At 46.5% G+C, this 21,243-nt stretch overlaps 1 protein-coding gene and 2 non-coding genes across 5 annotated transcripts; 2 read left to right on the top strand and 1 right to left on the bottom strand.

Moving 5' to 3' along the window:
- Positions 1-718: 718 nt before the first annotated feature.
- TRNAL-CAA (transfer RNA leucine (anticodon CAA)) lies at positions 719-829 on the top strand. Its single transcript has 2 exons — positions 719-756; positions 784-829. It is a non-coding gene; the product is annotated as a tRNA-Leu (tRNA).
- A 150-nt stretch (positions 830-979) lies between these two features.
- TRNAE-UUC (transfer RNA glutamic acid (anticodon UUC)) lies at positions 980-1,051 on the bottom strand. The gene has a single exon. It is a non-coding gene; the product is annotated as a tRNA-Glu (tRNA).
- A 638-nt stretch (positions 1,052-1,689) lies between these two features.
- On the top strand, positions 1,690-21,243 carry RACGAP1 (Rac GTPase activating protein 1). Of its 3 annotated transcripts, none has more exons than XM_059718700.1 (16): positions 1,690-1,708; positions 6,282-6,484; positions 7,557-7,693; positions 9,075-9,144; positions 10,181-10,234; positions 12,200-12,277; positions 13,619-13,736; positions 15,016-15,146; positions 15,772-15,936; positions 16,832-16,927; positions 17,414-17,612; positions 17,745-17,850; positions 18,022-18,154; positions 18,329-18,464; positions 19,301-19,409; positions 20,105-21,243. In XM_059718700.1, exons 1-16 carry the CDS (start codon positions 1,693-1,695, stop codon positions 20,178-20,180), a joined length of 1,827 nt encoding a protein of 608 aa, XP_059574683.1. In that variant the 5' UTR covers positions 1,690-1,692; the 3' UTR covers positions 20,181-21,243. The 3 variants fall into 3 exon arrangements, with proteins under 3 accessions (XP_059574683.1, XP_059574681.1, XP_059574684.1); XM_059718698.1 differs by lacking the exon at positions 1,690-1,708 and adding an exon at positions 2,068-2,217; XM_059718701.1 differs by lacking the exon at positions 1,690-1,708 and adding an exon at positions 5,589-5,739.

The following is a 21,243-nucleotide window of genomic DNA, read 5'->3' as shown; positions in this document are numbered from 1 at the left end:
TGCAAGAAGCGAACGAGGAAAGTCAAGGCTGCGATTGAACTCCAACGGGCTACACATATCAACAAAAATAAAAAGTCCTTTTTTTTAGATATGTGGGGAGTCTTAGGAAAAGTAAGGGCAACACTGGACAGCTGCTAAACCACGTGAGTTAATGGACAACCAGGACCTTGAGGCCCAGGGATGGCAAGAAGAGCTGAGCCTGCCTACAAGTGATAGGCATCCTTGCCTTTCTCCTGCTTTCCCTGACCAAGAATTGAACCTGGGCCACAGCAATAAGAGCACCCAACCCTAACCACTAGACCACCAGGGAAGGGCCACGGGGCCTCCGCGGGCTGAGCTGGACAACGGGAGTGCCTCTGGGGCACAGGCTGCAACTTGTGGTGGCAAAAGTCAGGGGTCGGGGGCGGCACTTGCCTTACACAGATGGCGGCCAGGGGCGGGCCTTCTGTCAAGGGGCGGGGCTTCAAGCTGGACGGCAGCTGTAGCCCTTCTACTCCTAGACCAGCAGGGAAGGACAGGCCAGCGCTTGGGCTGAGGCCAGGAGCGCTCTCTCTTGCCCTGTGCCATGGGCTCGGGCCTGGCTCTTCCCCTGCACGGGGTGCTGCCACCCGAGGGGGAAAGACTCTGGCGTTCACACCGGCGAGGAGGGGGACTCCAACTCCCCGCCTGTGGCATGCAGCACAGTCGCAGGCAAGGGGAGGGAGGCAGGGGCATCCTTGCCAGGATGGCTGAGTGGTCTAAAGCGCCAGGCTCAAGGTCATACCCTTCCCTCGTCCTGGGGGGTCCTGGTCTCCCTTTGGAGGCGTGGGTTCAAATCCCACTCCTGGCAGCAGCTTTTGGCACTCAGCGTCAGGCCGGCCTATAGCAGGGCACCAGGAGCTGGCGTCCCAGGGAGGCCAGCAAAAGCTGAGCCTGCCTCCAAGTGGGAGGCCTCCTTCCCTTTCTCCTCCACTGCGGGCTGGGGATTCAAAAGCCGGCTTTCCCTGGCTGGGAATCGAACCCAGGCCGCGGCAGTGAAAGCGCCAAATCCTAGCCACTAGACCACCAGGGAGGACACGGGGCAGGCAGCCCTGCCCTGCCCGCCCGCCTGCCTCCATCTTGCCTCCTGCCCTGGCCCCAGGCGCCACCCCCCTGGGGCGCAGGGATTTGCTCAAGGCAGGTCTCCCAAGCCCTCGCTCCAGGGCCAGCAGCCTTCCCTTCCAGCCCTGAGCACGGGGAAAAGCTGGCCCTTCTCCACCGGGAAACAATGCCCCTGCCCACAGCCAGGGCAGGCCCCCAAGGACCTGGAGGCCTGCGCGGGGGGCGGGCTCTTTGGAGGGGCGAAAGCGGGGTGTGCCACGGAAACCAGTGCTACACCCTGCCCTGTGGGGGACTGGGCACTGGGGGCTTCCTCCTTGTCTGGTTGGTGATTGGCCAGGAGGTGAACCGACCCCCCCCCCCCCGGTTAGCCGTGTGGCCTTGGTGTCCCGCAGGAGAAGGCACCAGTTGCCCGTGGTGATGACAGGGCGTTAACATATCTGAAATAACGTGTCGTAACTGGATCACGAAGCGCGCACAAGAGACCTAAAGCGATCCGGAGCTGTCCTGGAGATGAGGTGTTTTCTGAGACCAACCAGGTTTTTGCAAAAAACCCAACCTGGATAACGGACAGAAACCTTCATATTTCTATCCCTCACTTGCAAATGCTGTAAAATGGGGCCAGCCCTAGGTAAGTGAGGAGTGTGTGTGTGATGCAAATGAATTAAATCCAGCTGATGTCGTGTTTTTTTTTTTTAAACAGCGCCGATCACGGCACAATCACTGCGCAGCGTGGTGCGGTGCGGAGCGGCTTCTCCTTTGCGCGGCGGAAGGCGGCTCGGGACTGAGCTGCCCTTAGCAAAGATGGCGCCCAGCTTGACTTCAGCGCGTTTCCTTATAAAGATGGGTGAAGCCCCTCATGCCCGTACTAGACGTGGCGTCTCCTTTTGACGCCGTTGCGTTCGGGGGAGGTAACCAATGAGCGGCAGGGGACGCCGGGAGCGGCGCTGTGATTGGTGCCCGGCGCGGATTCAAACCGTGGGCGGGGCGGCGCGCGGGCTGGTGCCGGACGTTGCGGGTGCGGCCGTGCGGAGCCGGCGTCGGCCCGCGGGAGCATGGAGACCGCCGTGATGAACCTGCGCAATCTGCTGGAGCAGCTCCTGCGCCAGGCCGACCTCCTCAGCGAGGGCAACGAGCTGCGTAAGTGCGGCGGGGTGGGGAGGGGGTCACTGTTAGGGGACCCACGGGAGTTATGCAAAAAAAAAAAATAAAAAAAAATGGAGATTAAAATTACAATTAAAAAAAAAATCAATATGCAAATGTAGGTACAAGTCTCCGGGCTCGGGCCTGCGCGCCCACCGCAGGATGTGGCAGCGTGTGAAGCCCCTGGAGTTGGGGCCTGCATGTTTGTGGACTGACCCGTGGGTTTCCCCCAAAAAATGGACTTGGGAAGCTGTCCAGTGCCCTAAATAAAGCGCGATCCGATTTAGCACCTTTAATTTGACTTTTTTTAGTCAACCGAACTAAAAAAAGTACCCCTCGGGTTAATTTTACGTTCAAATAGACACAAGTATTTGAACCGAAATATTCGATTGGGGGGGAAAAAAAAACGTGAATGCAGCACGCTTCATGTGGTTTAAATGTTATGTTCAAAGCTTTGGGTGGGAAGAAGTTGTTTTTATTGGGATCCGTGTCAAAAGGTCCAGAGGGGAAATCGCGGGTCCTTCCCTGACCTGGGTTGTTTAAATTTAAGAAAAACAAAGCGCGAAGCGAGGGCACGGAGGACTCCTGACACGCTGATTTTAACACACCCGAGGAAGCGTGCGTGACGCGCCGTGCTTTGGTTTTGATGTGACCTGCGCAGCCAATTAAGTGGATTCATAATTTGGGTTTTGGTTTGGGCTGTTATGCGAGTGTACTTACTCTCCTGTTTACAAATCAATAAAACATACGTTACATACTGTCTCTCGCACTTCCTAGGGAAAATCCCCTGGAAAATCTTAATTGCAGCTTTCAAACCGCCCAGCTTGCCCAATACGGCGTTGGCATCCATTCGCTGTTACTGATGAGTTTGACGCAACCATGAATTTTTAGAAATGGAAAATTTCCCATGGACAAATAAAGCGCTGGCAAATTTTTCCGCTCCGCGTCTCTGTGACTGACTCACGGGTTTGGTTTGGACCTGGAAAAATTTTCCTTAAAGTGCCTAGTGTAGGCAGCCCAGCTCTGTTTGGCACCCTGGATTTGGGATCTGTTTTGCTCCATGGGAGCCTGAAGGGACAAGGTGAGGCCTTGGAAAGGATGCATCATGACTATATTTGAAACTTGGTGTCTACCTAGTTCATAAGTAACAGCTGATACGTTTTGTTTTGTTTTTTGTGGGCCGCATCTTGGTCACCCCAGCTTTTAACTGTTGGCTTTGAGAAGTAATGCTTGCCACTTGTTTTTGCAGATCCGGAGGGTGCTGGGGAGAGTCAGTACTTTGACACTGGGGGCTATGGGTTGTGGCGGGGGAAAGCTTTGGCTAGAAACCGATTTGTGAAATTTGCTCTGGTTGTAACTTTGCAGGATGACATGGGCTTATTCCCTTTAGGGAGGTGTTAAACAGCTAAAGCAAATTGGCTTTTTACTTTCGAATCAATAGTTGTATACTTATACAGCTGAATGGAGTTGTAAGACCAGGCATCCATAATACTGCTCTACATCTGCGGGAGCGTATTGCAGCACTCCTGAATTTATTGTGGAATGTCTTTCTGGTGCATTAATCGGCAACCTTAAAGTTTTATCTTTTTCATGTTGGTTTCATAGCAGTGGATTTGTGCTGATATATGTTAACCTGTTAGAAAGGCCAGCTTTTTACTTGGAGTTGCCTTAACGTGGCTGCAAAACTCACCTCATGCCCTGGGTCGGATCTGTGGGTCTCCTAGTGGGCTGGGTCCAGCCCAGGGCTTGAGGCAGCTTGGGCACGAGGCATATGATAGTAAAGTCTGTTTGAAAAATGATATAATTGCTTGAGTGAATAGAATCAAAGCCTCTCTGCAAACTCTTGTCCTCCTCCTGGGTTGGCTAAGAAGTTGGTTTGGTACCTTTACTTAAAGAAAGCAGGAAGAAGCCTTTCATTAATGAATAAAGGGATGCTTTATTTTCTTTGCTTGCGTTGTTCACTAGTGTTTGTTAGCCATGTTAGTTTGGTGGATGCTAGGATAGAGTCGGCATGAGCTTTCATAGGCAACAGTCTGTTCTCAGACTCTGTGACTGGAATGGCAGAGAGAAGAATGTATTAAAAAAGAGACGTGGGGAGGAGAGGTAAGAAGTGGGTTGATTAGATCAGTTGGCATGAGCAATGTAGATAACACGTGGAGGGGTGCCAGAGTTAACAGCCAGCCCAGGGAAGGAGAGTATAATCCACAATTGAACCATTCCCAGCGGTTACTGATTAGGAGCTGGTTCACAATTGGTATAGGTCAGAGGTCCACAGACTTGGCCCTGGAGGGAGAACAATTACCTTTTAGGCTTTGAAGTGCTGTTGGTCTGACTCCAGGTGGTAGGAGTGACCACCCAGCCCAGAATGCCCCGTTGCAGAGTGGGTGGGTGTGCTCACATGTGTGCTTGTATCTATGCTTTGGGACTCCCAAGGAATGTGGTTAGGGGAGTGTTTTCACTTTTTTTCCTTTTACCCTAAACATGAGTTCAATGAAATTTTAGTAGCCTGTACTTGACTGAAACCTGCAGTGTGCTGGGGGGGATACCTGGACTAAGGGTGCACAGCTAAAGATTTTCTTGGCTGATACTGATAGCCAATGATTAATCAACCAGCTGACATACCAGCTGATGCCAATCTGATAACTAATGTTTAGTAACAGTACAAGGTGTTTTAAACTGCTGACATAAACCTTGTATTTGTCTGTTATGCATTTATCTCACACATGCATGTGTCCTGCTTGCTCTGGCCCTTGTTGAGGAAGGCAGTGACCACCTTATTCCCTTGCATGTTGCTCCCTTGCCCATGGCTCCTACCCACAGCCCTGCTCCCTGTGCTGCTGTCCTGCAGGAGTGGGGTGGACCCTTGTGCGGACAGTGGCACTGGTTGTGTTTGGAGCCCCAGAGCATGTTACTGCCTCAGCACTGGTGGGCCCCCCACAGCTGAGCTCCCATGGTTGCTGGGGAGAAGCTGCTTTTGTAAAGGTGCCTGGTGCCCAGCAGAAGGGAAAGCCCTTTACCCCACCTGCACCCAACCCAACATCTCCCTGGTGCTCAGGCCCCTGCTGCCCACCTGGCATTTCTATGGCAGCAGCAGGAGCTGGTAACAGTCCCTTTGTTGCTGTGTGTGCCTGTGACTGCTCCCCAGTGCCCTCTCCCCTTTCTACTGCTTGCCTGGGTGGGCTCAGGCTGGTGGCAGGGTGTGAGGACTGGACTATGCTTGCTGGGGTACTTTGGGCACGTGGCCATAATTATTGGCTACAACCAAAAAAAGCCAATAGCTGATAAGGTCGTTTCTCCTTTTATTGGTGCTGATCTGATAGCCAACTGATATATCGGTGCATCCCTAACTTGAACCCATGTTTTTGTGTTCCCAGGGCTTGTGGGGGCATGATGAGAAGCTGCAGTTGAGTAGGGAGTGAGGACAAAGGTGGCAGTTAGAAAGAGAGTTTTTACTGAACAAGAATACAAGGGACACTGATAAAAAATATGCCAACAAAAGGAAAATGGGGGGCCATAGAGGTAAGACTGTATCACAGCAGCCACTTGCAGCAATGGGAGGTGCACAGGTGAGAAGCAGTACAGTGCGGGATGCCTGGAGGACCGACCGGACCTGTGTAATGGAGTGCTTGTTGTCCCCACGTAACGCTGACCCAGTTAAAGTATTGGGGGAAAAAATCGAGTACACTTTTGAACCTTTTCAGGCAGCTTTACATGGTTTAATGGGCTTGAGCATCTGTCTCTTTCAGGCTTAGACCATGTTTAAAATGGGCTGTGTTACATGTGCCTGTACCCCCTGTTGAGACCATGGTTAATACATTTCAGTCTGTGGATGCGCTCTTGTTCTGCCACTTCATGTCCAAGTTATTCTATAAAAGGTGGTGGTGGTGGTGTCAGTTTGTTTGTGTTGGGATTTTTCTTTTTTTCTCTCATTATTTTCATGTAATGGTGGCCACTCTGAGATCAGCCATAGAATGCCCAGGGAAGTTAACTTTCTGCCACGAGCTTTTGTGTGTTTCTGAAACTGGCTGCTGGTTAAGACTCAAAGTCTGTCCTCTCCTCAGAGTTTATTCAATTGGCAAAGAACTTTGAAGACTTCCGGAAAAAGTGGCAGAAGGCAGAGCATGACCTGGCCAGGTACAGGGACCTTCTTATGAAAACAGAAACCGAGTGCAGCGCGCTGGATGTCAAGTTGAAACACGCTCGCAATCAGGTGGATGTGGAGATCAAACGAAGACAGCGAGCTGAAGCAGACTGTGAGAAGCTGGCAAGTATCATGTTACCTATCCCGATTCTTTTAAATCAGGGTGTCAAAGTCATTTGGCCCCATGGGCTAGATCCATGCTGCAGGGCTTCTCAGGAGCTGGATGATTCACCTCTGACAGCTATTTGGAGCCACTGCACGGGCATAACCCCTGAGTGTGCAGTATGCTACTGGGACTTTTCCCTTTCTCCCCCAAACTTTTTCTTCTGGTGCTGATTTTTAATCACTAATGGCAACCAGAAGCCTCAAATTTGGGGTTTGGGCATGAGTGGCAGTGATGTTCACCTCCCAAGTCCTGGAGCTGTGCCCAGCTAAGCAGTTCTGGCTATCATGCTGAGAAGCCCTGCAGGCTGACATTTAACCACTCATGGGCTGCTGGTTGGACAAGCCTGACCTAAATGAATGTCTTCAACCTATATAGAAGTCCATTCAAGTAAGTATCTAATAAATGACCTGTACACCTAATGTATGTTCTTTCCCCAGTGACACGTGTGGTGGGGTGTTGAGCAAATGGAGAGAAATATGTGAATTGGCAGAGCACACCACAAAAGCGTGATGTTGCAATATTGGAGCCTCCTGAAGCAAACCTCAACAAATGCTGGGAAGTTGCCCCGGAAATCTTCTGGTTTGCTGTGAGGCCTTTTGTCACAGTTCCTCTCCATCTCTGAAGTTTAGCAACAGTCATGTTTTATAACTGCAGGTGGGGGGGTTGAATTTTGTAGAGGACTTCTTGATTTATGGGAGACATGAACTAGTACATACGGCATCAATAAATGAATCGCTTGTTCCAAGAAATCTATTTTGGAGTATCACATAGTCTTTCACTCTAGGTGCTGGTTGGATCCAAGTGAGCTTTGTAGCTGCAATTAAATTGGCTTTGTTACCTCTTGAAGGTTGAAGGCAGTGTAGGGTGGGACATGAATTCTACTTTATCGGCATTAATATGCTGTTGGTGTAGCAAGCTTCTCGGAGTCGATCTGTGTAATGATGTATTCAATGTCTTATCATCTCACTTGCCATAAATCTGAAGCAAAGCTCCATCCCCAGGCTACTTCTGATAATTTCTGCCTTACAGGAGCGTCAGATCCAACTGATTCGAGAACTGCTCATGTGTGATGCATCAGGCAGCATTCAACTAAGTGAAGAACAGAAGTCTGCCCTTGCTTTCCTTAACAGACCTCAAGCCCCCAGTAGAGGTTCTGGGAATAGAAGGTAGGCAAGGCAGCAGCTTGACTAAGCAAGACAACTGAGTAATGTAAGAGCATCTAAGGACTCCTACATGAGGTTTAGAACAGGTTAGGTGTATGGGAAAGAAAGAAAATAAATCTATAACTTGCTTTTTTACTTCCTCAGATACTGTACCCCAGAATTTCAGATGACCCCTTCCCCAGACTAATCTAATACATTTTTTTTAAGTTTGAAAATTAATCCTAATGTTTTACAAGTGGTAGGATTATAGGTGGATTGGAGGCAGTGGACAGGGCATCCATAGGAAGAGTGCTCTCAAAGCAGCTTTGTTGCATCTCTTCCTATGGATGTTCTTTCCACTGCTTCCAATCCACCTATAATCCTACCGCTTGTAAACGATTTTCTTCTGGCATAGCAGTACTAAACTACATGTTTGTAACCAAGCCCACGCATCAATGCTGTACCTAAAAGTGGTAAAACAGCAGTTCAGAAATGCTGCTCAGCACCAAATCCACCCTGAAGATCTTTGGTACTCGCACTGGGATCTAGGATTCTATGTGGAAGACTAATGAAACTTGTGCTGTGTGCTGGATAACCTGTCAAATAAGCAAATGATAAATCTGGAAGGACTTGTGTTTTGAAGTGCTTCCAACTATTTGAGGTCATCTGATATGTTCAAAATAGTAAATGATATGCAAATTATATATTCCCCTTTAATTTTGGTGATGCAAGAACAAAATGCGTTTAGTGAAGCTGAAAACAGTAGGTTTAAAAGAAATAAGGACCAAATTGTCATGAAATATCACTATGGCCATAAACAGGTTATACATAGTTATGCTAGTATTTTCTGGGATGGCTGTAAATCTTCATGGGTCATAAACCAGCCTTGAACTGAGGGTGCTTACGAAGTGTGTTCCTCTGTGGGACAGGATATTCCAGAACTGTTCACTGAGCCTTTTTGCAGCTTCTGCAGAAGTAACTGTATTGGTGAATAGTAAATTAGATTAACATCTCACTTCATTGATCTGTCACTTCTTGTCCTGTCTTGTTTGGTATTTAAATAGTCTTAGCTGGGTGTTTTAAATCTAACCCCACAATACAAAAAGTTGAGTGGGAAGTGTAGGTGAAGAGTTGCTTTTCTTGTTTGTGCTCTATAATTTGTATTTTGGGCAGAGGTTGATAGTAGCTGGAAGAAGTAGAAATTGTATGGAGAAAGGGGGAGGGAGGAGGAGAGTGCGAGCTCTTGTATTCTGAGGAAATACCACAAAATATTACCAGGCTTAATTTCAGTTGTTTTATGTCCTGGCTCTGGGCTCCAGGTCAGTAAGCTTGCCCTGGAATCACAAAGTGAAATGTAGGTGAAACCTTGAAACTAATGGATTTATTTTTATTTTTTTAAATTTAGACTTTCAACAATTGATGAATCTGGCTCAAATCTATCCGACATCAGCTTTGACAAGACTGATGAATCATTGGTAATGTCACTTTGACGATTATTTACTTTCTCTCTGCCTAGAGCCACTTCAGCAGTGCCGTGTCTTCAAATGTTGCCCATAAAAGCACTGTGCTATATGCGTATATCCAGTAAAATGTTAGAAATTACTGTGGTATCCTGTATGTAAGCATACTGTGCGTGATGGCAGGCCAAGGACATAAATTGTTCCAGGCATTGAAAGAAAAGCAGTCATGATGGTAGGCTGTGGCTATACTGTTACAGCATGACTGCCTGCAAAGGACAAGCTGACATTACCCTGTCCAGATCCAGCATTTGTACCTGTCTGGTTCATTGGCAGTGTAAATCTGAGCATGGGGGAAACTTGTCTTTTTGAGGTGAGCTAGTTCTGTGAATGTTGTGTAGTTAATGTAATGGTTCTGCATATGGAAACATGAGTGATCTTAAAGAAATTCCAGAAACTGGCACTGGTAGATGGGTTACATATTTGAAAATAAATCGCCTACATTAGGGGGAGCCTGTACTCTGATGCTTCAGGCAGTGGAGTACTTGCCCTGCCACACATCCTAAAAACTTGCTAAACAAAACTTAAATAGTGTATTTGAATGGTGATTCCACTGATATGTAAATACTCTTTTAAGTTTGCATCAATGTGTAGTTTCACGGTATGGCAAGATTGTGGTATAGAAAGAGATCGACACTATCTTTATTTGATACAATATGAATTGTTTCATGCATAGTCATTCTGGATGGAACTTTTATGAAAGGGAGCAGTCGATGAAAAGATTGAAGGATTTTGGAGGCTGGACTTGTCAGTAATTGCCCCTTATCTATGCTATCAACATCTAAACAAACATAGGCATGGAGGAACTATAGTATATGATACTTAATTTCCTGGTTCTAGCCTTCAGCAGGTTAGGAGTGGAGCCAGAAGATGCACTGAATTTATAACAGATGGTATTAAACAGACCAGAATGTGTCTAGACTACTGTTCACTAAAATATATTTAATGAAAGACATTACCAGTATGTTAACTTGATGCTTTGCCATTCCTATAGGACTGGGATTCTACACTGGTGAAGACCATTAGGCTGAAAAAGAGAGAGAAACGGGTATGTTCTGTCTTTTTTTTTTACTTTAGGTAGTTCGTGGGCAGTCTGGAGTACACAAAGGGGGATACACCACCCGTAGTGGTTCTGCTATCGTAATGCATTTTGAGCTGATAGTCTCATCCAACTTCAGACTAATCAGATCTCTTAAAAGTCTGCCTGTAGGCAAGAGAAGAGAGATCCCTGCTTAGTTAATCTATAAAGCTGAAGAACCTATATATTACAATTCCTAGTTCCTTGCATTTGAGCTTTGTTATAATCACAGAAAAATCTGGTAAAAACCAGATTTCTCCCCCCCCCCCCCCCCCAGAAAAACATGGGAAATGGTGGGTTCCCCCATGCAGGCTGGCAGAGTTTCAGCCTGCAAGGGGCTGCGGGGAGCAGGAGGAGGGCGGTCAGGCGGAGGGTGCCATGTGCTGGTGAGTGTGTACACATACACATGGGTGCCAGGCAGCTTGGAGAGCAGCTCCCCCAGATAAATTGGGATGGGGGGGATTGAGGCCCTCATAATGAGGGGGGGAAAGGGAGTGGAGCTGGGGCTGCTGCTGAGCTGGGGTGGTGCATTGGGCTTGAGGCCTGGGGCTGGAATGCACGGCCTCAGGGCCCATATGAGGGCTGTGACACCTATGTGTATGTGCACACATGCACATGGTGCCCCTGCCTGACTGCCCTCCTGCTCCCTGTGGCCCCTTGGAGGCTGGAACTTTGCTAGCCTGTAAAGGGAAACCCATCATTTCTCTTTTAAAGGGGAAAATCTGGGTTTTACCACATTTTTTCCATGGCAAACAGAGGACCCAGATCCCTGAACATAATAAAGCTTAAATGCAAAGAACTAGGAATTTTTAACATATAGGTACTTCATCTCTCTAGGAGCTCTGCTAGCCTACAGCAGGCAGACCTCACCTGATATGCTCTCACCTACCTGCTCACAGGGTCCACTCTGGCTGTGCCGCCCATAGGGGAGGGGGCTGCAAACCTGGGTACCTGGCCCCGTAGCCTTGGCAGCTGGGGGCCTCCTCTGGCAGGGTTGGGGGCATGGGGGGCTGTGAGGGATGAGTGAGGGGCACTGGCAGGACCCAGGGAGTTGTGGGTGGAGAGGAAGGGGAATGGCATGGGTAGGGCACCCACATATCAAGGCTGCTCAGTGCCACAAAGCTGGGGGGCGGGGACAACGACAGCTGCAACTAGACATGCGTCCTAGTGAGCGATGGGGGCAGGGGGAGCTCCTATTTGTCCATGATAACCTCAGGATCAAATGCCAAAATGTATAGGTATTTAGAGTTTTGTTTTGTTTTTAGTGATTGAGGCAGTGGTAGGCTTCCAAATTGCTTGGGGGGGAAGGGGTTTAAATTGGAGAATTTGCAATATTTTTATTAGCGAAAACCAGGATCCCTAGTTATAATTCAGGCTGGGTTTTAGGGTTCAAATGGAAAACTTCAGAAGCCACTAATATGTCAGCTGGAGACAGCTAAAATAATTCACGTCTGAAACTGATTTGCCCTACAAGTTCTAGGTGGGAGTTACTTGAATGAAACTTCTTACTGCATCTTTGGTGTCTGCTGGGTAATCTGTATTTAGGGGAAAATCAAAGTTGTTAGTCATAAAAATGAGCTCATACCACCACTGTTGTCAGTATTTCTGGTGGATGCTGAGGGAAGAGAAGAGCCATACTCTCAGTTGTCTTAGGAGAAGATTTGCTGTTTGTGCCCAGTTTTTCAATAGCAGTACTCCATTTGGAAAGGAGAATTACCTGCATCCACAGAACTGAGTTGGCCAGCACAAAGCCTTGAATATTGAATCATTCCTACTAGTCATTTAGTTGCTTTAAATCCACAAGTCGTCTTGCCCTGGGTGGAACAAAATCTGTGAACGCTGAAGTCAAAGCTAATCCAGCCCTTCAGGGAATACATGTGAGAGTGGGCTGAGTTTCTGGCAACTATCCCATTTAACAAGCATGCTTTCTTTTAGCGTTCATCCAGGCAGTTCACAGAAGGTCCACCAGGTCCTTTAAAGAAAGCCCGGTCAATTGGTTCCACAGCAGATCAGGTGTGTAGTCCAGCTGGCTTTGTATACATTTGATCGAGAGTGTCTGTATTTTTACAGTCCTGTCTTGTAGTGAAGCCATTCTTTGAAACCAGAGCTATTAAAATGCTTGCACAGGAGGCTGTCTAATGAAGTTGCATCTTGTATCTATATTATGTAGCAGGGGTGGGCAATTATTTGGGCCTGTGAGCCATGTAGGGATTGCTTTGGCGAGTCGTCATGGACTGGCTCATCTCTTTCCCTCCCCAGCGCAACAGCTCACCAAAACACCCTAAGAGGCATTGCTCTGTGCTCGGTCGGGTGGCCGGGAGCAGCATCCAGGAGCAGGGTGGGTGGGGCCCAGGCCAGAGCTGGGATTGTGGGGCAGTGACAGTGTGGGGCCAGGGCCCAGGGCAGTCGTGATCCATTGCCTGAATGCCCCTGCCTTGGGTGCTGGTTCTGTGGGCAGGGATGTGCAGGAAGTGGATCATATATCTGCCCTGGGCCCTGGCCCCGTGATGTCACCACCCCATAACTCCATGATTTCCATGGAGAACAGCTGGGACCTGTGCATGCACGGTGTGCAACCAGGTGGACTGGATGGGGCCATGGGTGAGCAGGGAACTGCATCTGTGGCCAGGTCCAGGATATTGGGACAGTGACAACATGGAGTTGGGGCCTGGGAAGGGCCACTATCCGCTCCCTGCGTGCCCCTGCCCGTGGAACTTGTGCCTATTGCTGGGCCCTGTAGGCAGCAGGTTACAGCTCTGCCCCAGCCCTGGCACCATGCTGTCACTGCCCCAGGATCCCACCCTGTGATCCTGGCTTTGCCCACCCATCCTGTTCTCAAGCACTCCCTGTCCACCTGCAGCCCCAAACCATCTGCCTGGCTGCGTACTCTGCCTGTGTAGGTCCTGTCCCCGATGGTGGGTGCAGGGCAGACTTCCTGGGGTGCCCAGGCAGCAGGGCTGCGTCTGGCAGCAACAGCTGGAAGGTACTGCTGAGGCTGCCGGGTAGCAAGCCTGGCTGCCATGCCACCCCAGCACCTCTGTGCGCCTTGGGGCGGTGGGACCAGCTGCACGTACTGTGGCTCGGGCTGTGCCCTGTGTCTGAGCTGGGTGAAACGGGGACCCGCTAGGGGCTGGACAGAATCTCTGTGGCCTGTGGACTGTATTTTGCTCACCCGTGTTTTATATAGTGTCTTTTAAAGTCTGTTGCTCTTTCTTGTTATTTAAAAGAATTAAATCAATATGATTTAGTTCAAAGACAGACAATAGATGACGGGTTTGGACAAAAAAAACTAAAATGTTTTGCCTTATTGGGTAGCAAAAATTTTTGTCACTAAACCTAGATTTATCATTTCAGGGAAATGAATCTATTGTTGCAAAAACAACCCTTATGGTCCCTAATGATGGTGGCCCGATTGAAGCCATCTCCACTATTCAGACTGTACCGTACCGTCTCAGAAGTCAAAGGAAGACGGGTAGGTATCGAACTTATCCTAGTTTTGATGCACAAAGCTGTTGCTTGTCACTACCCTTTTCATCAGTTGCTGCCTATGTTCTTACAGCAACTCGTACACGTGGTGATTTCTTAGTTTTTATTTAAGAAAAATGCTGGGAAATTCAAGAAATGGTACTGGCTATTAGTAAAGTTAATGAGCAGGAATTATACTTGGCAGTGTTCGATTTCACAGTGGATAAATTAGACAAGTATTTTTCTTCTGCCATCTTTTAATAGTCTTATTAGTGTTTAATATCTACAACAGCACAAGAAAATAAGATAGGCAAAATTCCAAGGACATTTTTTTCTGAGGCACCAGCTATCTCCCATTTCTGCTATAATTGGAGTGAAGCGAATGTCTTGAGTTGATTAACTAAATGGGACTTCCTTGCGGGCATTCTGTTCTTTGCTGGGAAACTCAAATTTTAGCTAATTATTTAAAAACAAATGTGGGTTACTTTTATAACAAAATATAAAGATCTTTATATAGGATTGATGCAGCACAGTGGGGCATGTCCCTGGGTAGGCTCTGTAACAGTTTATATGCTTTCAGTTCAGAGAGAATGAAATTTAAAGGAAAGGTAGAGCCAAACTCCTCCCTCCCCCCCCCATTTCTCCTCTTTGTTCCTAAATGCTTCTAATAATTAAAACTTCTATAACTCTTGTGTATGCAGGTACTCTGACTGCAGTGGAATGACTGTTTTAGTATTGTTTTTTTAATATTCAAAAGAAAAGTATTTTTTCCAAAGAGCTGGTATGCCAGAATCATTGAAGACACTATCCAAAACAACACCATGATGTTCTTGTATTAGCATTTACTGTCAAAGTTCCCCCAAGATGTTGCAGTAACTGAAGATATACTTCAGTTCTAATTCTTCACCTTCAATTATTTTTAAAAGCCATTTCCCTAGCCTTGCTTGAGGGTTTAAGCAAAGTCAGTTAGGCTCCGTACAACTGCCTAGCTTTGCTAGGCATGTCAAAAAAAGTGATTGCCTTGTAAGAGTCTAGGAGCACAACACTAAATAATTAGCTGTCAACTACCAGTTGTACCTTTTAATAGCTTCTGGTAGTTCTGTTGTCTTTGGGACAACACAGATGCCAGTTACAGCTCATAGAGGAATGCCAGATGCATGTTGACCCCAAACCAGTTAAGGTAATTTCCTGCCAGTATCTACACACCTGTGTTCATAATTTATATTGTCTTGATGTGGAAGACTACTGGAAACTTATTTTACAGCTCTTTCCTCCTTGTCTTTCAGCCAGTTTACAACCCTGGAGCTGCGACTCAAGCTTGGGCAGCAGGCAGCTGGAATCCAAATCTGAAAATGATGGCTCTAGCACTCCTCAAAGCAATGGAGGAATGAGGCTGCATGAATTTGTATCAAAGACGGTAGGTATAGGTTGTAAGAACCTGAGCAGATTCTTCATTTCAGTTACTGTGTGCATGCATGCATGCATGCATGCATGTGTGTGAGAATGAATCATTCATTACATCTGTACACTTCTCTCTGTAGTGTAATACATGGCCCCAGTTTATCCAAAGGCATTTGGCAGTTGCAACTCTGGGATACAAATGAACCTTGAATTCTCTTCTAGGATGTATGTAGACATGTCTACATCTACACGTTGGCATACTGCTGTGGAATGCCTCTCACAACCAGGCTGAGTCAGCCATGTTCATACTTGGGCCTGAAGTTTTAACTGCTGATGGTTCATCCCTAAATAGTTGGAGGGAAGACTTCCTGGTGCATGCCCCCCCTAACTGTAAGAAATGCCAGGATTAAGGGAATAATGTAACTGTGCAGGATTTGCTAGAAGCTAAATTGCCAGATGTTGATAAGGGGATTTTGAATAAACTCCTGCATCCTTTATTCTTCATACAAAGCAACTTGATTGTCCTCTGTGGCTTGCTGTCTGCAGAGTAGGAGACTGCCCAATCTATCTTTCCAACTAAGCAATGTCTGCTCTAGTACCTTGTATAACCAGTTCTCTTCTTGCATGCTCATTGTTTCCAGGTTATCAAGCCAGAGTCTTGTGTCCCATGTGGGAAGCGGATCAAGTTTGGGAAATTGTCCTTAAAGTGCAGGGACTGTCGTGTGGTGACTCACCCAGAATGTCGGGACCGCTGTCCCCTTCCTTGCATCCCTACCTTAACGGGCACTCCTGTTCGGATTGGAGAGGTATGGCTAAGACCTGCCCTTGACCTAGGGAGGGCTGGGAGAATTAGACCAGGCCTAGGACCCCATGCCTTTTTTTTTTTCTATGCAAAAGATGATTTGTTACAGTATTAGGTGGATTATCTGCTTTCTTACAGCCATAGAAAACTTCTTAAAACAGCTTGTTAAATAAACCCAAGAATGCTAGGATTGTTTTGAGGGTGTGTAGTTGTATGTGGTAGCTCTGGAAGACACCCCTGAAGGAAAGCATTGTCTTCTGGTTCCAGCAGTATCCGTTAATGAGACTTCCTGTTCTAGATGAATGTCTTCAGTTGCACCTCATCTCTTACTTGAAGTTTTGGGTAGAATATGTTTTTGCCAAGCTTGGGCTGGTGAATGATGGCACAGCTAACTTGAACAGCCTCCAACTTTAACCTAGATTCCTCCTTGCTGACAGCTTGCGGTAGTTCTTCTTTTCTCTGCTCTTAAGCATGGGGGACGGTTTAGACATTGTAGTACACTTATGGTTCTAGTACCCAAGTGCCAGTTTTATGATGCTTTATTAAATGGCAGTGTTACTCTTCTACATCTCCTTCATATATACTGCACGGTCTATGTTCTAGTGATGAAACAACCAGAAATTGTGCCTCAGCCCCTGGTGTATTCTACCTTTAGGGCTAAGTTAGTCACTGTTTCTCAATGAAAGTGTCAGGAAATAAGATGCCTTTATGAAGAAGGGAAATCTCTTAACTCTTTTGGAATATGTGATGTTTACTCTTTGGGTTTGGGAAATGAAAATACGCTGAATGCTTTCCTTAGGCCTGATGGGGCCTCTTGAGAGAGGTGCCCTATCCTGAAGCCAGCATCCTGAAGTTTATACATGTCAGTAACTACAAAATGGGTCTGTTCCTCCTTCTAGGGGACTCTGATGGACTTTGTGCCTGTTACTCCTCCGATGATCCCTTCCATTATAGTTCATTGTGTTAATGAGATTGAACAGCGAGGGTTGCATGAGGTAAGGATGTGTGGGAATGGTAATTGGATGAGTTCTGATGTTAATTGTGTGAAATAAGGGTCGCTTGTTAAAGGTGTTTGGAAGCATACATGTACTGCTTAGTAGAAGACTTGTCTGTATTACAAAGTTCTGGTGCCAGAAGGGATGTGTCAAGATGAAACCCTGTAGCCAGTATAGTTGTGCTGCCAGGCTCTTGATGTAGATGCACTTCTGCCAACAGAAGACACCTCTGGCAGCTGAAAAACTCCTGGCAGCATATGATCAGGCTAAACCAGAGAGCTCTGTTACCATGCTAAAAGCAGCAACAGTAGCCCTGTAATGGAGACAAGTACATAGTGAGAGAATAACAGTCAGTACCCAAAGTCCTCAATTTGGGTTGAGGCCTGCGGGCGGGAGTCTAATCTTGTCAAGAACCTGTTTTAAGTTGGACATATGCAAGTGATGTTCCTGGTTTTGTTTTTTTTTATCACTGCTTTCTGCTAACAGACAGGCCTGTACAGAATTTCAGGCTGTGACCGGACAGTGAAAGAACTGAAGGAGAAATTTCTTCGAGGGAAGACTGTGCCCCTGCTCAGCAAGGTGGATGATATCCATGCCATCTGCGGCCTTCTTAAAGACTTCCTACGGAGCCTAAAGGAGCCCCTCCTCACCTTCCGGTTAAACAAGACCTTTATGGCGGCAGCAGGTGAGGATGTGCTGAATGTCACATCCAGTGTGCTTGCTTGGACAAAAAAAAGATGTTTACCTAATCCTTTCTCTCTTCTCTTTTCTCCCCTCTCTTTCCCCCCCCCCCCCCCCCCCCACCTCCCTCTCCAAGAAATCTTGGATGAAGACAACAGTGTAGCTGCAATGTACCAGGCTGTTAGTGAGCTTCCTCATGCCAACAGAGACACTCTGGCTTTCCTCATGATTCACCTGCAGAGGTGAGGTCAGCTACTTAAGTGGCACTGTCATTTTCTTTTTTCTAAAGGCTTACACTAGTGCCTGAGACATAGGAGCCTTTACTCTGGAAAACTTGCAAATTCAGAGTGCCGAGAGATTTGGCTTTGTAAAAAATGGGGTTTTTATCTATCTTTTTACTTTCTTTTCTTTAGAGTGGCTCAGAGCCTAGACACGAAGATGGATATTACCAACCTAGCTAAAGTCTTTGGACCAACAATAGTTGCCCATGCTGTCCCTGATCCTGATCCTATGACACTACTACAGGACACTAAACGACAACCTAAGGTAGGTCAGCAGCCAGGACACTGAGCTGGAACATGGATGTGAGGCATGTGAAGTGCATAAGTTTATCCTGATAAAGTATCTGCGTATACCAGCTTACTATGACAGTGTATCAAAATCTGTCAGTTGTGGCTTGAATATAGTGGCAAGCTGTGCACTAATGAGTGTCTTCTGTAGGTGGTCGAGCGACTCTTGTCACTGCCAGTGGAATACTGGAGCCAATTCATGGTAGTGGAACAAGAAAACATTGACCCGGCACATATAATTGAAAACTCCAATGCCTTCTCAACTCCTCAGAAACCAGAGGTCAAAGGTAGTGCCAGAGTTTTGCTCTCAGATCTTCAACCATGACCAAGCATCTATTCCAAGGGGCGGGCAATTAGTTTGGGTGGAGGGCTGCTTACTGAGTTTTGGCAAGCCATCGAGGGCCGCGTGATGGGCAGCCAAGGGTAGATATATATTAGTTTTCTAAATTTTTGGATAGAATGGCCTGGTGGGCCGCAGCTGGCCCGCAGGCTGCATTTTGCCCACCCCAATCTATTCTAACCAAAACAATGAGTCCAAAACCGGCCAAATTAACTTCTCCTGACCCCTGTAGTTATTATCAATACCAAAGGTTGTTTGGTAACTGGTGGCTTTGCTTTTCAAAAGTATTCATTGATCTCTTTCAGCCCCAGGAAATAGATCCCCAGTGTGAAACAAGACTAATGCTTGGTTCCTAATCCCAAACCTCTACTGGTAATTGCAACTTGTCACTTAAATTAGCAAGAGTCTGATGCTTGCTCTGCCTCTCCGTTTCGGGAATATAGGCTTCTAATCAACTGCAAAATGTAGAGCGATTTTTTACATTCGCATTGTCAGCAGGGTGACGGAAGTGACACTGGGCAGGAAAAATCAGATGCTTTCTTTTGAACTCCCACCATCTCTGCTGTCGGCATTAACATACTTTACATACAAATGCATACTGAAAGCACTGATTGGCTCTTCAGCAGCAAAGCTAGTTAATTTTGCAGGATAACTTGGGTTAGCTCAGTAAATCTGAAATCAGTGTTTCTGCAGATAATGTACCTTGAGAGAGGTGGTCTTGTATGCAAGGTATCCTAATACTGTGATTTGCCCCCTCCCTCCCCCTCTCTCTCATCTGGGAAGTGAGCGTGCTGGGTCCTCTCACTACTCCTGAGCACCAGCTGTCAAAGACTCCTTCATCTAGCTCCCTATCCCAGAAAGTCAGATCTACACTCAGCAGAACTACCCCCAAGTAAGTGGTGGCGCATGCTTTGGAAGTAAAAAAAAGATTCAGTTTGAGGTACTGCATTGGTCCAAGTACTGTTATATGCTCAGTGCTTATCATCCAAATACACTGAATTGAAATAGGCCTTTGTGGATAGATAAGAATTTGGGAACAACTCCTAGATCCACATATAATTCAAAGGTTTTTGGGAAGTTACTACACAACCAACTACAATTCCTAAATGTGGCCAAACCAGAGACTATACTCAGTGCTTTATATTTGATAGAGCTCTGGCTACCAGCTTATAAGCACATGGTAATCAGGGGCACGAGAGGCGAGAACCTTGAAAGTGGAGAAATCTACAGGACTTGATCTGTCCTTCCTCAGGACAAATGAGACCAGTGGGTAGCTCCTTGAAAACCACCCATGGTCCATCCCTGCTTCTTCATGGTTTCCAGTGAAGCTCATCACAGGGTAGCTGATGCAAGTAGGCCCTCTCTTCAGTTAAACATTACTTAACTTCCAGGATCCAGCAATAACCATGCTGATCCTAAACAAAGGCAAGAAGGGGGAAGTATGAACAAGTGAAAAGTTAGAGGAGGGTGAAAAAAAAACTGTCTGGAATCACGGTACAATGTGGAGGGGAAAGGGGATGGCTGCACATTCAGCAGTATCATGAGGACTGCTATAGAAGTGACCCTCTTTCCATTTGTCTTGAATAGGTTCGGGAGCAAAAGCAAATCTGCAACCAACCTTGGGCGTCAAGGCAACTTCTTTGCCTCTCCTATGCTGAAGTAAAGTGGATCTGAAGTTTTCAGCCCCTACTGTGGATTCAAATCCTAGATACGCATGGCTGCAATAAAGAGCTAACTCCATTTTAAAGGCTCTCGGCAACCTTGAATATTAAGATACTTTATTACGTTTTTATTTGAGGCTTTTAATGCAGAGTTACTGTGCAATGTATTTTATTTAATATCTAATGCTGTATTGTATTGGTTAGGAATAGCTGGCAGATTCCCTCAGTAAGTTTAGGGGAAACTGTCACAGATCTTGTATTTCAAGACACTTTTTAAGGGAAATTGGACACTTTTTCTTTTAAAGACACTTTGAAAACTATGGGATGCCTTTTGGCTCAGCAATAATCCTGCCTTGTTCCAAGAGAACAGCCATAATCCTTTGGGCAGCTAGTGCTGGTCCTGTGTCCAAGGAAGCAGTGAATGCTGAGCATACATGCTCTTTCACTTGCTGCAAGTCTGGTTTTAGTGAAAAGAGATGATTTCAAAAAGTGAGTGTGCCTGAAATTTGGCCACGTGAAAAACTGCAAAAATCAATGTTCCACAGTATGCCGTAAATCCCGAAACACGTACCGGTTGTGAAGCGGCGCAATTGATACCTGTTGTATTGAAACATGTTCTGTACTTGTACGCTTGGATCGTTTTTGCCTCTTTTGGTAAAGCTGGTTTGACTTGTTTCTAATGAAGTATCACTTGAACCATGACTTGTATATAGCAGAAGCACACTAAACATCTGCCAAAAAGATGATGATCTTGTTGGCAAGAATGTCTTCAGGCTCTGCACAAAGGATTATTGGGGAGGCCTTGGGCACTACTATTTTTTTTTTTTTTTTTTTAAGTAGTACTGTCTTGCTTGCTGACGGAATAGGGGTGCTTATTAGTGGTGCCGAAGATTTTTGGAAATTTATTTTTTTCCAAATACAGACAGATACTAGTTTGCCTAACTCAGTGCTGCATCTAAAGATTTGTTTAATCAATACAAGTGTTTGTAACGGAGTCTTCTCCGCATTAAATTCCTGGGAACAATCTGGACCTTTGGTGATTAAAAATTAAGCTTGTTTAATCTC

This window comes from Alligator mississippiensis, chromosome 15 (assembly GCF_030867095.1).
Source record: "Alligator mississippiensis isolate rAllMis1 chromosome 15, rAllMis1, whole genome shotgun sequence".
Classification (NCBI taxonomy): domain Eukaryota; kingdom Metazoa; phylum Chordata; order Crocodylia; family Alligatoridae; genus Alligator; species Alligator mississippiensis.
The sequence above is the reverse complement of the archived record's forward strand: the minus strand, read 5'-3'. Positions and strand labels throughout refer to the sequence as shown.

What these genes read in the sequence shown, in the direction of transcription:
- RACGAP1 (XM_059718698.1), top strand. Translation starts at nt 2,133, where the DNA reads ATGGAGACCGCCGTGATGAACCTGCGCAATCTGCTGGAGCAGCTCCTG. An exon ending in ACACTAAACGACAACCTAAG is followed by an intron (nt 18,155 to 18,328) that starts GTAGGTCAGCAG and finishes TGTCTTCTGTAG; the next exon opens with GTGGTCGAGCGACTCTTGTC. An exon ending in TCAGAAACCAGAGGTCAAAG is followed by an intron (nt 18,465 to 19,300) that starts GTAGTGCCAGAG and finishes TCATCTGGGAAG; the next exon opens with TGAGCGTGCTGGGTCCTCTC.